Source organism: Physella acuta, unplaced genomic scaffold, assembly GCF_028476545.2.
Source record: "Physella acuta isolate Inbredline_101_S28 unplaced genomic scaffold, ASM2847654v3 ptg000051l, whole genome shotgun sequence".
NCBI lineage: Eukaryota > Metazoa > Mollusca > Gastropoda > Physidae > Physella > Physella acuta.
Genome location: NW_026731571.1, coordinates 576582 through 593296, shown reverse-complemented (window position 1 = coordinate 593296; position 16715 = coordinate 576582). Strand labels below are relative to the sequence as shown.

Genomic DNA, 16715 nt, shown 5'->3' with positions numbered 1-16715 from the left:
ATGATTAATTATGAATGTGGTCCAGCATTTTAAGAAAATTATTTTTTTCACATAAAACTGGAAAACATTGGGATATTGGTGTAAATTTGAAAATAAAGTACACAACAAATGAAGGTACTCATCAAATTTAATTCGATGAATGAAGGCAAAAAGCATTCTACATACATATGAACACATCTACTGTTTTTACAAACATCAAAAAATGTAAATGACAGGATGCAAGATTGCAATGCAATGTTCAGCAGCCTCATAATGAATGAATGGATGAACATGAGGAAAGGATGATTTTTTTAAAAGTTCAGTCTGTTCAAAAAGATCCTATTCACACAAAAAAATGACATACAAAACCATGTCAAAAAGCTGGTCTGGATTTGACAACTCAAAAATAAGCACATAAATGAACTGGTAGCTAAACTCATGTTTTAAGAAGTAGCATTTTTTCTGTCATTCATTTAAGAGAAACCACATACTAAGTGCATTATAATGATGACCATCCATAAGCTGCCAATAGAGCTGAAGTTGCTACCATAATGTAACATCTGCTAGTTATCAAGAACAAATACAGCTTAGTATAGAATCAAGCAATATAAATTATATTGGCTAACACAATTATATTATAATTGTGTTAGCCAAAACAAAATTGTGTGCCATTCTTCATTAAAAAAACAGAAAAAAATAGCATTATCAAATAATGACAGTATTTATCAATGATGATGAAAGCTACAAGTAATTATTCTGACATGTAAAACAATTTTCTAAGGCAAACTGAGTATGGTAAACAAATTTTGAGCTTAATTATTATCCACAATTGTTATTGTTTATTATAATATGTCGGTAATAAATATGTTACAAATTAGATACATGGGACATTTAAATATATTTTCAAATGACTCAAATTCAATGCAAAAATGATGTTTTGTTTTATAAATAGCCCACTGAAAAGATATGAATAATTAATCATTATGCTGGATCTTCATTATAAGTATAAGGTTACGACTTCTTTCAACAAATCTGAATAAATAATCTCAATCCTAATGCTAAAATAATGTAATTAAGAAATTTCAAGAGCTTTTATTGTTAGATTAAGAAAGAGACAATTATATCGACTTCTGATATTTGCACATTTAAAGATTTGTTATTGTAAAGGTTTTTAACATTTAAATTTTCTATTTATAATTAATTTTAAAAAATACGTAAACCAACTGTTACATTTATTCTATTTAGTTGATTCTTAATAAATCATTGGATGTAACCAGGTTTACATTGATTTTAATTTTTAAATGACTAATTAATATTTTATTAGATTATAAAATACATATTCCTGCGCTGTCATTGGCAATACTTTTATCAAAAAAGTTTGAGAAAAATCACTGATATAAGAAGAGGGGTAAAATTGAACTAACAAGATTCAACCACAAAACCATTGTGACCAAAGAAAATCTATGTACCAAGATTTATAAAACTTTTACCCTTCCTATTTCAGCATAACACTTTTAATATTGAAATAGTTGTTGGTCTTCATTTTAAAGTCATGGACATTGTGGGTGCCAGCTTGCATGGCAGTGAATAATTATCCACTATAAAATGATCTGATATCAATTAATAGACAACTAAAATTGGTTGCATGACACAATAAAAAATAATGAAATGTTAGGTGCACACAAATATGTAAAATATATATATATATAAAATTGCTTGTGAAAAGTATTACACAACAGTAGTACATGAAAGATAGAAAGTTAAAATAATTTTTTGAAAACTAGAAAATAGATGAGCTGCGTGTTGATTAATCTCAATCCAAGCAAATTCTAAAGGCTGGGTTTGCATATTAAATGTAATTTTTAAAAACAGGGAATGTAAACCTTTTTTACAATAGCTTGAGTAGGCGGTGGTACACTTCTTTAAAAATTGGAATATGAGTGAGTTTTAAATTTAAACAATATTTTCCAAAAATAAAAAATAAATTTTATACAACATTTTGACTAACATAACTTCAACATAAATTTAAAAGAGAATAAAGTTTAACTAACTAGCCATTGAGAAAACAATCAGCTATAGGTAAAATTAGGAAGAGCATGCCATAACACATCTGTTCAACAGATCAAAACATTCAATAAAAAATACCTTGACAACTGTTAAGCAAAATTTGGTTGTCTTAAAAAAGTTGCCAATTATTCAAATTCAAAATTTCATTTTTGTTAAATTTCAGTTAAGTATTGGTGGTTGACAGTTCATAATTAAAACATTTGCTTGTCCTTATTCTTTCATTTAAGTTACTTCACTATTCAGAATGTCATTTAAACAATTTTATTTTCGACTAGGCTGAGTCTCATATTCAGTAGACATGTGGGAAAATTCTGTACTTGACTCTCTCACAATATTTGTTCCAGCTTGCCCCATACTTTTCCTGACATTGCTCGTTGTCTCTTCGCTCACGGTGAATGAGCAGCACAAGAAAGTATAATGGATAGAAATAGGTCAGAATATGCCCAAAGCCTGAAAAAGATAAATGTGTTTGTAAATGGGTTTTAACACAATTTTTATGACATACATTTTTAAAAAAGTTATTTGAAGTTATGAACTTATTAGCAAAAAATTAAGTTCAAGTCTAAAAGTAAAAATAAAGTAATCTATTTAAAAAATTTGAATAATCATAAGCTTTCATTTCATTCTTAGACTTTAAACGGTTGACAGAAAATAGCTGACCTGTAGTAAGTGACCAAGATAGTGCCATTATGAGATCGCCAAGATAATTAGGCTTTCTGCAGATTCCCCACCATCCAGAGACCAGAAGTTTCTTACCAGATTGAGTTGGGATAACTTCCATTCCTAAGTCAATACAAATCACTCATTATTGTTTTTTTTTTAATATTTCTGTGACAAATAACTCAATGAGTCAGATTTGAATGTACAGTGGCATACAGTTACAAAATATTTATATGGCTTACCTGAAAATGCATCATCTTTAGGATTATTCCTGAATCTGTTCTTCTGAGAATTGGACATTCTAAAAATGATATACCCCACAACTGGAGAGAGAAATGTATTATTCTAATTAAAGCACTGAGGTAGTAAATATTATAGCAAAATGTAAATTTAAATAGCCAACAGGGTAGTCATAACTGAGTTCCAGCTGCCTGTAGGGCTGACAATAGGAAGTGAGGGGAGTTAATGATGGGATCTGTGTGGGGTAAAGTGTTTCAAAGCCAAGACACAAGTTTGTAATATTGGGTTCTAGCATACAATACCAATACATAAAATTTGTTAAAATAAAAATGAAAATGTTGGCAAAGACAGGTGTAAAAGAAAATATTGCTTCATAAACAATACAACACTATCAAGTTTTAAAAAAGCATTTAGACTTACCATTTAACAAAGCTATAGGTGCCAAACAGTACCAAGGAAGAACAAACTTTGACTCTTGTAGGAATCGTGGTTGCAGACAATATAGAAAAGGCACCCAGGCAAGATCTCCAAACGCAAGCATGAATCCAAATCCATCATGAATTATATCCATTGTTGTGAGAATTGCATCCTAATTGAAAATTCATTTTTAATTAGAAAAACATATGACCTGCCATAATCATAGTAAAATTAAATAAACACTTGGGTTTATTACTTTCAAAAAGCATTTTAGTTGATTATCTCAAAGTTTGCAAAATATAAGTAAAATAAACCACTAACCTCAAACCATAGTGCATCAGCCACATATATTGTCTGAAAAACTGTTACCAAGAGCAGATTTGGTGGAAATGTCTGTGTTTCCTGATAAGCTTTGACAACCATTATCCAATCCATAACTACCCACCCAATCAAGCCTGGTCTTAGTTCACAGAAAAATTTAAGATCAAGCTGTCCAATTCGTGGATTGAGTTCACGACCAATGAAGAAATCGTAAATTATGTTTCCTAAAATAGTCATTTGGATTTTTAAAAACATTTTTAAGTACTACGGCTATGACAAACTTTTAAGAAACTATTGGAATATTATTTATCCCGTCAATTTTAAGAAAAAAAATTGACAGGTATAACATTCTTAGACTATTTTGCAACAGCATGTGTGTCTTTGTAAAATTATCTTTACTATATTTTTAAAGTGTAACTAATTTGCATCAATCAAATTACCTGTATTTCCTCCGGCAGCCAACTTCTGGGAACTAACAAAGGTTGATTTTATATAAAGACAAATGCTGAGTATAAAACTAAATATGATAGCCGTGGTCATCAACTTATAGAACTTCTCAGTTACTTTGGTTACAGGACACTTGTAATAGACAGCAGCACCAAGCATTAGAAGACTAATAACCAGAGCAAAGAAACCTGGGACAAAGAAGATAGAAAACAACCGTTTAAACACATTAAGACAAAATCAAGTCTATTTAAAGTTTTCCAACAATCAATATTTTTTTAAAAGTATAATTTTTATACCATTGCATCTGTATTTTAGTTTTCCACCAGATTTCAAAGGCTGTCCATCTACAACTTTTCCAACTGGCAATATAGCAAGAAAAGCTTGAAAAAAAAACCATGCAAGGTAGATCAGGGTTGCTTCAACTTCAAAAATACTTGTAATTGTTCTTGGGAGTCTTGGTACAAATGAGCACTGACCCTAGAGAGTAGTGGTGTGTAAATTATGGTCACTGATCAACAAATTATTGCATCTAAAAAAAACTGCAATTTACGTACAAATTTTTTTTATTTTAATTTAATGTTTATTTTAAAACCAATGTTTCAAATAATTTTTTTCTAAACTTAGCCAAATGGTAAAATACCATGTCAACAGTTTGGTATAAGACCAGTAACGAAACTAGTCTTGTAAGCCAAGCAAGTATAGTGACAGAGTATTCATCTTTTATGTCCATGCATTCAGTAAAAATTTAAGATTTTTACACTTTGTCAATGTAATGTGTAATTAATGATTTGTATATTGAAGCAGTTTTTGAAAAAAATGTAAAAAAAAAAAAAAAAACATCCTTACCTTCCAGCAAGCAAAGTTAACATAATACACTGTTAATGGCAGAAAAAACAGAAGAAGAAAAGCTCCAATAGGACCCATGAATTCATAATGCGGTCCATTACTTGGCTTTGATTTTGCAGATGCTGGTTTTATTGGTGGTGTCTTGATATTGGATAACATCTCAGACTTCATTTGCTCTCTAAGGCGAAGTGAATCTTCCTTCTGATTAATAGAAAATAAAACAGTAATCATTGATATCAAATTCTTTTTGTCCACTGTATTTCTTCAACTGATAACCTCTGCTAATAAATGTTTAATACCTGAAAATAATAATCAGAGAAATTCTGACCTCTTTTTCTATTAAAGATGCAATGCGAGTTGAAGTTCGAACTGGAGTTACAGAAGCTTGCTCTTGAGAGGAAGATACATTAGAGTAAGACGTGATAACAGAGCGCTTGGTGATGGAGGTTTCCTTTTTTTGTGCCCTAGCAGGTGATCTACTGCGAACAGGACCAACAATCAACTTTGAATCAACCTATTTAAAATAAACAAGCAAACCTCATCAGGCAAGATATTTTTAATACATACTTTTTAAATTTAATTTGTTGTTAAAAGATTAAAAACTGATGTCACATTTTTTATGTTTATACAATGGTCATAGATTTAAAGTTAACTTAAAGCAGCTTATTTCTAACTTATTAAAGTAAAAATAGAAAAATAGATTTTACCAAGTCCTCAGAGACTGTTTTTGTATCTTTAACACTTGAAGCTTCAGCTGCAACTACTTTGGCTTTCCTTCCTGCACTTCTGCTTCGGCTACGTGTTGATTTTGTTCGAGAGGCAGAGGTGCTTCGTCCTCGAGCTTTTCCTCTTGCAGGGGACTTAGAGGTCTGAGAATTTAAAATAGATTAGTAGATGTATAAAATATTTACTAATTGACATCTGGTCTATTGTCCCTCAATTATTTAATAGTAACACAATTCAATTTTAAAAAATAGGTTCAACAGAACATTTTTAAAAGGTATTTCTCTAATTTGGTAGCGGAAAGGATTGGTCATTGTTCAATGTGGTGTTCAGGACCATTGAAACAATACCAATCCTATGTGCATTATTGTTTTAAGTAAGGGGTAAAGTTAAACAGCAAATTAGTTTAGACATTCATGTAATGTATAGAAAATATAGTTCTAGATCTATTACATCTATGGTATAAAATAATTAATAGTTAATGGTTTCTGAATTTTTTAAAACCAATGAATGCATAACAAAATTTTAACTTGACTACAACAAAAAAAAACTTTTGAATATTATAAACTAAAAACAGCTGCAAGTATTTAGTTCGTATTATCACCTGATTTTGCCGGTAGCTGTGTGGGTTAAAGGGCGGAAGGGGGATAACTCTAATTACTAAAAACAACACAATTTAAATAACTAAAAATAGATTGCAGTATTTGCTAAATTAATAAATCTAGCTGTAAAGGCTGGATAAAACAATTACCTTTCTTGGACTGGGCATGGTATTGGCTCAATTAAAACAAGTCTATAAAGGATAAAAGAATAAAGAAAACTAGAAATTTGATTCAAAAACTGAACAATTAATAATTGTAAAAGCTGAAAATAATTGGGACAAACAGTAACTCAATAACACCTGTATTTCTGCCAAAGATATTTTATTGTATATATGCTGTTGTAAATACAAGATGAATAAAATGAAAAATTTTAACATTGTTTACTTATACTCGTACTAGTATTGTTATGTACCAAAAAGTTCCTTAATGGAACAAAAAGGCAAATATTTTAATTTAGATGAATTGTTTACTGGTATTATTAAATACAAAAGAAGTATAATGGAATTAAAAGGCAGATATGTTGATATTAATATACAAGAAATCTTCAAAGCAAAATATTTTGATGAAATTTTGAGTAGCCTACCTACAAAACATTTCATTGTTTAGCTTTTCAAAGTAAACAATACTACAAATGGGTACAAATGAAACACTTTTAAGATGTTATAATGACACAGATGAAAATATCAAGCCTGACTTGCTCTGGAAAATAAGTCCGCTGCCAAGGTGGATCTCAACTTGATGAAGGAGTTCAATCCAGTAGCACATACAATTTTTAAATTTTTTTTTAATTATGCATCACATTTGTTAAAATACTGCTTCTTCTGTTCATCAGAAAAGATACGGAATGACTTGATAAGGAACAAAGGTGACATACTTCTGCCATGCAGGCCCATACACTTCCAGCTTGTACTGTGCACTTTTTTTTAGCCACATAAACATGGTCGCATACACAACTAAAAGCACAGCAATAGCCAGTAAGCTATAGCCTGAAATTAAATCAAATCAAATTCATTCAGTTAAAAAACTCATTTTACAGCCATCACACTAAGACTATTTACGGTACATCTTTAAGAACTTCAACATTTTAAAAATGTAGCCTATATATTTTTAGTTAGATTTTATTAAAAAGATGACAATGAATCAATGAATCCAATACCAACTAGTTTTTATAATCACAGCATTTAAATTTACTTTATAATTTAACATGGCTGTACACCTCATAATTTTTTTTCAGTAATAAAGCCATACTTTTCAGTAACCCATTTTGTGTGCAGATTGAAAACTTTTAATAGGATACTCAATAACAGTAGTCAAGTTACTAACTCCTTTACATACTAAAAAGCTTTTTACAATGCACAGTAGCTATAATATATACAAAGTATGTACAATTTTCAAATAAAAGTTTTGTTAAATAAAACACTGTAGCACTATTTAAGCCTTCTTAGAAGATAATAATCCAATACTATCATGCTGCCACTTGCTTTGATAATCTTTAAGCTTCTAAAAATTCAGTATCAAGAAGAGCTCTCTGGTCCGTTTTATCTTACCGGCTGAATATTCTTTCGTAGTGAGCTATGAGGGATTTTTGACAAAAACAAGCAATGGGTTTGGATAGCTTCCTAGCCGTACGTGTGACTGATGATTGTATTTGTAAACAGGTTGATGATTCAAAAGGTAAATATGTGAAAAAAGATCTGACAGAACCATCTTGAACTTTTGCATCGTGTTTTTTGTTGCAACATGCGTCCACAAAGTCTCATTTGCTGTGCCAGATATTTATATAAGTTTTATCTGTCTGACAGTATGCGTAAATTTTACCTTAATTGGATTGCTTATAAAAAAGCCAGTTGTTTGCTCAATTTGTCTCATATTTTTAAATATAACAAAAAAATTTGCAGGTTCTTCACCATTAGAGTGATTTTTTTGCCTGAGTATTAAAATAATAAAAATGTCAAGTTATACTAGTTACAAACCAAAATGTACCAGTAGGCAACCCTGATTTAATGCTAACATTTGTTTTTTAATTTAAACTCACTATTTTCAGAAAACATTCCACTAGAAGTACACTTTGTTTATAACTCAAGCTTTCAGGGTTAAATTAACATACCACAAGCAATTGTCCATGACAACCAAATGATCATGTAACCTAAGTAATCTGGCTTCTGTATAACACCCCAATATCCGCTGACTAGCAAGCGTTTTCCACTGTGAGCTGGGCCAGGAATGGATTTTAAATCTGAAACAATTTGTTAACACCAGAATTTTAATTCTTTCTATAGGCTACTATATTGGCAAAGTTTTACAAGGATTGTTGCTATTAAGGGTTAACTAAATGAAGTAAAATTCTAGCTGATTTGTAAAAATATGATTAAGAACTGTTAAGGGTAAATCTTCCTATAACTTAAGCATAATATTTAAATATAAAAACAGTTTTGTCATAGGAAAAATAACTGAACAAAAGAACTTAAAACATACTTCTGTAAGACTGATGATCACTTAGAAATTTTTCTTTCTGGTGAATGGAACTTATGTTGATAACAAAACCAAAAACTGGGAAAGATCAAATACTTATTAAAATTAATACTTCACTCATATTGTACTCTACAATTCTGACATTAGTTATACTTACATAATACTTAAATACTTAATAAAATTAGCATTATTTGTTTTTAAATGTTAACAATGTGACCAAAGGAGGTTTAAAGGGGGGGGGGGGGGATTGTATGTTTGTAACTTACTAAATAAGACAGTATCAGCTAAGATGGCCTGCCAAGATAATGAACTCTCCATGGTAGCAACATAATAAACTGGCAGTGAGTGCAGGAAAGGAAGGTACATAAGGACTTGCATTAGCCATAAAAAGCCAAGCCCTTCAGTATAAACAAATGGCCGCTTTCGCAAGTAAGACTAAAAATACACAGAAAAAAGTTATTGAACTGACAAAATTCTATTTAGACAAACAGAACATATCACTTTAAAATCACTAAGAAAATGTGTTAATATTTTTACACAAAAATAAGTTCTTTACTTTACCTCATAAAGTAAGGTGTGGGCTATAAAAACATATTGTGTAAAAGCCAAGAAGGTCGCGGAATAAGAAAAGGGTTGATTTAAATAAGCATCAAGAAAAATTATGAGATCAAGCAAAGCCCAAGCCACCATTCCAACATGCACATAGAAGAAATACTTGAGCTCCACATGGTTTATATTCACATTTGTGTTGTAGCCATACAAAAATGCCATTGGGTAGCAAAAAGCTGTTTAAAAATACAACAATTAGTTATCCCGCACACATTTAAAATCAATTAACATTATATATGTTGATTTGTTGCTATAAGAAAAACATGTATTTAAAAAAAAGTTAATTGACTTTATTGAAAGATTTAAGTAATTTAAAACTGGAAAAAGCTTACAAATTTACCCCTGTCTTTTTCCAGGACTCCTATGAAATTTAATGTAAATACAAAAAAGCTAAAACCAATACAGAATGCTGTAGTTGTTGCAAACATTCGCAAGTATTCTTCATATAAGAATCTAATATATTCTGGTTTTAGATAAGCTAGTATCAACATAATCATGGTAGCGCAGACTAAAGAGGCAAAAGCAGTTGATGCTTGTGGCTGGTCAAATCCTGTTAAAAAAAATTTTTAAGGTGAGATAAATTGTGAAATTAATGAACAGCAGATTGAGAAGACCTATGAATTGAAAAGGCGCATGAATTAATAAAACGCATATGTAATATATTTATATATACTAGGTCTGACACTCAAGGCAGCAGAAAAAAAATGTTTTATTTAGCACTGTGCATTATCCCACTTTGTTTAGAATATGACCAAAACAGTTATTCACCAAAAAAATAAAGGTTTTTTATCAGATGAACATTAAAGATTATTTTTAAAAAGCAACAATAGCTTACAAATGTTAATTTTAGTGTAAGAATTTAATAAGAAGATAATCTTTACCTTTCATATCTTTCAGATAAGCAGGTCTGGATGTAAAGCTGATCAAAAGCATAATCATTATGAATCCAAACACAAGTAAAGCAGCATACGAAGAAAAATATGCATTTAGGTGAGTTGGAACAACCAAAGGAAGTTGGAAGAGCACACACTGATTCTGTAAATACATTAAGGGCCTATAACATAGATTAAAAGAAAGATGCAGTTGAGGATAAGGATTACTTTTATCAATACTGAGTAGAAAACAAACAAAATTAACAAAAAGTCAGTAGGTTGAAAATACTTTTAACCATTAATGTCCCGTTCATTCTACCAAAACTCCACCCATGACGGCCCAATGTAAGGAGCATAACTTTGTATGATCAAGTGAATAGTTTCACAAAATATTTGTTTTTGTCTAAATGAAATTGAAAATTAAGATAAAAAGTACTGCTTAGTGTTGGGAATAAACCTGGCTTTCCAACAGTATTAAATAGAATATATTATATTCGGTAAAAGTACAGTATAAAAATAAAAAATGTCGGAGAAAATTCAAAACAGGTCATTTTTGGTAGTCAACTTTATTTATTTTTGTCTAAACAACTATGCATCAAATTTAACAGTTAAATATCAATTTGGTTACGTTTAAGAGATATAATTCATAAAATACATGCCTAGATACGTTTAGAGGCATTATTTTATTTTATTTTTAATATTAAATCTACTAAAAATAGGACAGATGAATCTAAAATTTCGAGATAGAAAGAAACTATTATTTTTTATCTTTCAAAAGCGCCATTGAAATTAGAAGACCGGAAAAGGATGCTGCAACTATCCGACTTCCTGTTTAGTTAAAAATTAGGATTTGTAGGCCAAATTTTAATGAAACAAATTTAATTTTTCTATGCGTATTGTAAGCGGGCGGCAGCGGGCGTTACGGGACATTAACGGTGTGGGGCGGCAGCGGGCGTTACGGGACATTAATGGTTAAAAAAAAAATAGAATGCAGTTTTTTATATCACAGCTCGGTAGTAGGGCTAATAATATTTTTAATGAAGTTAGACAAAATGTATTTACCTTAACACAACGAAGAACCAGGTATAAAAGAAAAGGTGGCCCAATAATTAAGACCAACAGTGATAATAGTCTGAACTTGAGACTCTTGCAAGGACTATTTGTAAGATCTCCATCATTTCTATCAGAGCGTGACTTCTGCTAAAAGAAAAATGTATGACTTAATAACAAAGAACTTACATGTTAGCATTTAGAATAATTATAAGTTAGTATTACAAACAATTCTACTACTCATGAGGTAGTGAAATACCTTATACTATTTTTATACTAATTTTTAAAAGCATCATCCTTAATATTAGGTCTCTAGATTTAATACAAATTACTACCTTGAGGGGAGCCATGTTTTGTATTTTTTCTTTGTCTTGTAATTAATCTGTTTTTTTAAATAGGCATCTTTCCTGTTCATTTAAAAAAAAAGAAGGCTTGTAAGATGAAAAAAAAAGTACATTTTAAACAATTTTCACAAACATTTTTTTAACTATGTAAGTAACAATAAAATAATAATTATCGAACAATACTTATATGATAAAGATGGTAAAATACTTACTTATACAACAACTGCTTGTTAAGGCATCAACAAAAAGTTCCAATAATAAAATGAAACATAAAATTAACACGATCAAAAGAACGAAATTAAAACATATCGTGATTTATTACAAAATGATCTCAATCTTAAAGCTGCAAAAAGAAAAGATTTAAACAAAAACCACTACTATTTAGACCTACAGTTCTTAATTACATATACATGGCATGTTATCCAATAGCCTACATAAAGTAGATAATATTTAACCTCAGAGAATAGAAGGTTGTTTGGGATTGAAATATTAAACCATTAATTAAAGGCAAAACTAGCAGGTTAGAATGATAAATCTCACATACTAATGCTTCATGTTTACCTTGTTTAGTAGGCTAAACCCAAGCAATTAATTATCAATTGTAGGATGTGTGATTTGTGCTGGTGGTGTCATTTAAAACTGCCTAGAATCTAGACCTAAATCTAAAATTATTTAGTCAATATTTAACTAAACGCAACAAGCCCGCCGATTGGTTGAGGCCGGGGTGTTGCTCTGTTAGGGTTACAAAGGTAGATTCAAAATATCATCCCAGCTATGTATTATAGATCTAGATTCTTGTAGTTTGTAGTAGACAATACCTGTTAGGCTTTAGCATATTTGTTTAGGTTTTAATGTAGATTGTTGAAACCAGCTAGATCTATTATATTTTTTTATAACCTAGAATTTATTTTTACAAGTGGTTAAAATGACTACACCCTAGGCTAACCACAGAGCTAGATTTCTAAATTAAAGTTAAGTAGACTAAAATGAAAGGGTTATATAGATTCTAGTACACAAGGAGTTTAGAGCTTTCTTAGGAGTCGCAAGGGTTTTTTTAGGGGTCGCCAACATGAACAGAAAATTACAAATTTCACAAATTTGATTAGCAATGGAATAGTGAAACCAAAATGCATAGTGTGCAAAGTTTTTAACACAACTAGTTAACATAAGAAACACAACTCTCACGCGGAAGCAAATAATTTAAATTACACTAAAACTAAAATAATTATTTCAACTTATTTCATCGCCATGAAACCAGTTAACGTCAAGAGACTTGATGGGGCAGAGTTTTAGAGCAGCTGTTTCTATGATCTTTTATTGGATGTGCAAAAGCAAGATGACGTTTTGGTATACCTAACCAACAGCCAATGAATGATAGCAGTACTATATCTAGCAGCTATATATTAGAACAGAAAAATAGGTTCAAACCCTGGAATTCAGGGAGAGAAACAAAAATCAAAAGATAGTGACAGGGTGAGGTGGAAAAAGTGCCATGTTAGGAAAAACTGCACTGCATGGTAGATAACCTGCAGGTGAAATCAAATAAAATCTGAAACAGGAAAATGATCTCCATCAATACTTCTCTGTGCTGACAGAAGAAAAAGCTATCATAGATCTCACACAAAATCCATGATTCTCTACTGTGTTGATATAAGCAGCTTTCCTATGAACGACATGAATTTTTTGGATTTGCAGTATAATTTTTCAGGAATGAAAAAAGTTTTAATTGCCCAAACCTATCTGGTTTTGTCGTTATAATTCAACCCAAAAAGTGACAATATGAATACTTGTCTTTTAGGTTTAGTTCGTCTTGATATCCCAGCCAGACTAGATTTTCTCAACTCTACTGTGTTTAAAAAACAACACATAACACATACACAAAAATTAAATAAAGTTGCCGTTTAAAAAAAAACTGCAGTTTTAAAGTAGATCTAGGATCTAGAAGCTAGATTAGATTATTCTTAGATGGTTTATAATAAATAATTTATTAATTAAGCTACTCTACAATTAAATTTTAGAGATCTAGAGTAGAATTTCAATAAAGGGACTAGATCTAGAAGTATATAGATTATATATCTAATTAGAAATAGAATATCTAGAATCTAGAGAGTAGTACTAGACTGAGAGAGTAATGATACTCCTAATCAATTCGCCAATTCAGCGACACTTAGTAGTATTAGTATTAGTTAGTATACTATTATGATTATGTGCGGGAGAGGTAACTAATAAGTATTAAGTAATGAATATTGTTGAAATAAGTAAATTCATGTCAAAGTTTACAAAATGTAACAGATAACTGATTTAAAAATAACAATCAATGGCGAAAACAATCGAAAATAGCATGAAACTAACCTTAAACAATGTGTTTAAGATAAATATTAGTAAACAAAAACAGCAGCCATCTTTCCAAACAAAAATTAGAGTAGTTTCCCTTGAACATGGCTGTTTTGTTTGATTTTTTATCTGGAGGAATTTTTGTCTTAGGCCTAAACTTTTTATGAGATATGATTTTTGTGTTTATGATCTAGATTCGAATTAGTTACATTTGAATTTTAGAATCTACATGGGTTTCTTTTTTTTGCTATTTTATTTTTTTTTATTTTGCTTACGGCTTACTGCTTTCATCAGTTTTCGATTTTTCAATGTTTACCCTTACCCACCATCCATTTATTACAACAAACACCCACTAGATCTAATCTATATCTATATAATATCTTAAAGTTCAACCCCCTTTTTAAAAAATCTAGATCTAGATGGATCTAGATCTATAGATCTAGTACGTATGAGAATATAGACCAACCTTTTTAAAAAAAAATAAATACAAGAATATTCTGTCATTTTTCTAAACCCCGCCGTAACAATCTTCTTAGATCTAGATCTAGATCTATACTTAGATTCTAGATCTAAATCAAGAACCTAGATCTAAATCAAGAACCTAGATTTAGATCTAAGCCTAATAATAACTAATAAAAAAAACTAAGTAGTTCTAGATCTAGATATAAATATAAGTTAGATCTAGAATCTCGACTCCGAGAATCTAGCTAGTTTATACTAGTTTACTTGGGGGGGGGGGGGAGAAAGAGTGGCCATACAAATCTTGACCTCTTTTTTTTTTTTACCCGCTATTGTTCCTTAAGTTTGTTTGAGGTTGCAGGTATTAGTCTTATAACAAAATTATGAGGGAAACTGTAAGTGGTAGTCTACGAATGTATTTTCAATTCACTCTCCTGTTTTTGAAATCTTTGCAGAGCCTGCCGATTTAGGGCTACACTAGCCCGCCCCTCCTAGTAACTAAGGTCACTGATATCTAAACTTGTATGAACTTACCGTGACCCCAAGTACGTAGTTGGTGCTGTTTGGCTGGGGAGGGTGGGGGAATAGGGAATAAAAGTTAGTATATGCTATGACTGACGTATTAGACTGGGCTACTGTGACCTCAGTGACCCCTCCACCGTCTCTTGTTGTGTGTGTGTGTGTGGGGGGGGGGGGGGGGAAGGTAGGGGTAGTTTTTAATAACAGACAATAGTTTCTCAGCTATAAGGCACTATAAGCACAAATAATGGTGTGGCTACAAAGGTCTGGTTTCATTTTCAAAATAGGGTACGAACCCTGTTTCTACAATTCTAGTCACTTTTACTATTTTAGTTATCATTTTTACTATTTTCGTAATCTATATTTCTAGAGTCTAGATCAGTCTAGCTAGATAGATTCTAGATCTCTAGATCTAGATTCTATCTAGAATCTAGATCAGCAGCAGCTAGAGTATGTGTTTTTTTGTGTACGCCGTACGACTAGGCTAACCCCGCTAATGCTAAGCAGCTGATCTAGATCTAGATTTCTAGATCTAGCTAGACTAGATCTAGATTCTAGATTCTCTTTCTAGATCTAGATTAGATCTAGATCTAGATATCTAGATCTAGATTAGATCTAGATATCTAGATCTAGATCTAGTCTAGATTTAGAACAGAAAAAAAACCGACGTTTATTTTTGTAGGTCATGGCTGTTTATAAGATTTCGAAGCTTATCAAACTGTTTTCCAAATGTTTAAAACAAAGTCATTAGCTTTATCTGGCATGTGTAATGCCGATTTCTTTAGTCAATATTTGTGACTACAACTAGATCTAGTAGATCTAATTTAGATTAGATAACTAAATAAATGTAAACAACTTATATTTACCATAAATTGATTCCTTTGGTCTATTTACGATGCTCTTAGACGCTTGGCGGGCTGTGATTTCATTGGCTGCTCAATTTCAACAAGAAAATTACGTAGCCTAGGCCTACTTTCATTGGCTGAGCCTGTGTCAACTTTTTAAAAAATAGCCGATCTATTGTCTGTTTTGCTCAAGACATGTTTATTATTAACATAGGCCTAATAATATTAGTAACGAGCCGACCCGCGGCATATCATACGCCGCTATTTAGTTGTTTATTTTCTACTTTTCAGTAATTCATAATTTGTGAATTCGACAGTACCAATGCTGCCACTGAAAATATTTGCTTTAAAACACTATCAGTAGGTCGTTAAGAACGATACTACCCCCACCCTCCTTTCCCCCAACCCCTACCCTACCCCCCCCCCCCCCCCCCCGTGAAAGCAGTCTCCTCTTAGTTAACTTCCCTACGTTTAAAATCGTTTCAAACTAAATTATCTGCCCCTAATAGCCGTCACCAAACCCGGCTCTGCTTGTAAACATTTAGCGTGAACTACAGCTCACCAGACCATGTAGGGGTGGAGGCGGTAGGGAGCGCGCTTACAGCTTGTTTTCTAGCGTCTCCCAGGAGAGAATTATGTATATAGATAATCAAATTCTTAACTGTCAGTCAGTCACCCCTAGTTTCAAGACGCGTCGAAACAGCTTACGTTGTGTCTATATATTATATGGGGGGGGGCCAAAAAATTTTTTTTGCGGGGTGGCCCTTTTTTTCTAGTTCCGCCACTGCCAGGACTCCAATTGTGCAACGCGCACGGTGTGAATCCAATCAGCGGTGTGGACGGTCAGATCCTACTAGCTTTCCCACGGCCAGTGGTGGCCAGTCGTAACCGGTAAACCGGCCAGTCGTA

At 31.6% G+C, this 16715-nt stretch overlaps 3 protein-coding genes across 6 annotated transcripts in view; 1 reads left to right on the top strand and 2 right to left on the bottom strand.

The window, feature by feature from the left end:
* The window catches only part of LOC131946296 (molecular chaperone MKKS), a 38958-nt gene that overhangs the window by 15758 nt on the left and 6485 nt on the right, over nt 1-16715 (top strand). Inside the window, exon 1 of one of the 3 annotated variants that reach the window (XM_059307006.1) lies at nt 14761-14837. The exons of 1 other annotated variant lie outside the window; for it this stretch is intronic. The gene's annotated coding sequence lies outside the window, so the exon portion shown is untranslated. Of the gene's footprint in view, nt 1-14760; nt 14838-15225; nt 15250-16715 lie in introns of those variants that run through there. One more of the 3 variants, XM_059307031.1, reaches the window with a different exon arrangement.
* On the bottom strand, nt 114-15984 carry LOC131946352 (delta(14)-sterol reductase TM7SF2). Of its 2 annotated transcripts, XM_059307061.1 has the most exons (12): nt 15828-15977; nt 6452-6493; nt 5685-5846; nt 5306-5491; nt 4978-5178; nt 4428-4608; nt 4125-4319; nt 3685-3908; nt 3367-3535; nt 2949-3029; nt 2707-2829; nt 114-2496 (listed from the first exon to the last, which is right to left on the bottom strand). In XM_059307061.1, the coding sequence occupies exons 2-12, from the start codon at nt 6467-6469 to the stop codon at nt 2336-2338; spliced, it is 1701 nt and encodes a 566-aa protein (XP_059163044.1). In that variant the 5' UTR covers nt 6470-6493; nt 15828-15977; the 3' UTR covers nt 114-2335. The 2 variants fall into 2 exon arrangements, with proteins under 2 accessions (XP_059163044.1, XP_059163052.1); XM_059307069.1 differs by lacking the exon at nt 2707-2829 and having other exon boundaries at nt 15828-15984.
* LOC131946375 (delta(14)-sterol reductase LBR) lies at nt 6607-14166 on the bottom strand. The gene is made up of 10 exons (XM_059307093.1): nt 14002-14166; nt 11641-11712; nt 11318-11455; nt 10265-10418; nt 9724-9933; nt 9336-9559; nt 9041-9209; nt 8778-8852; nt 8410-8538; nt 6607-7288 (listed from the first exon to the last, which is right to left on the bottom strand). Exons 2-10 carry the CDS (start codon nt 11653-11655, stop codon nt 7131-7133), a joined length of 1272 nt encoding a protein of 423 aa, XP_059163076.1. The 5' UTR covers nt 11656-11712; nt 14002-14166; the 3' UTR covers nt 6607-7130.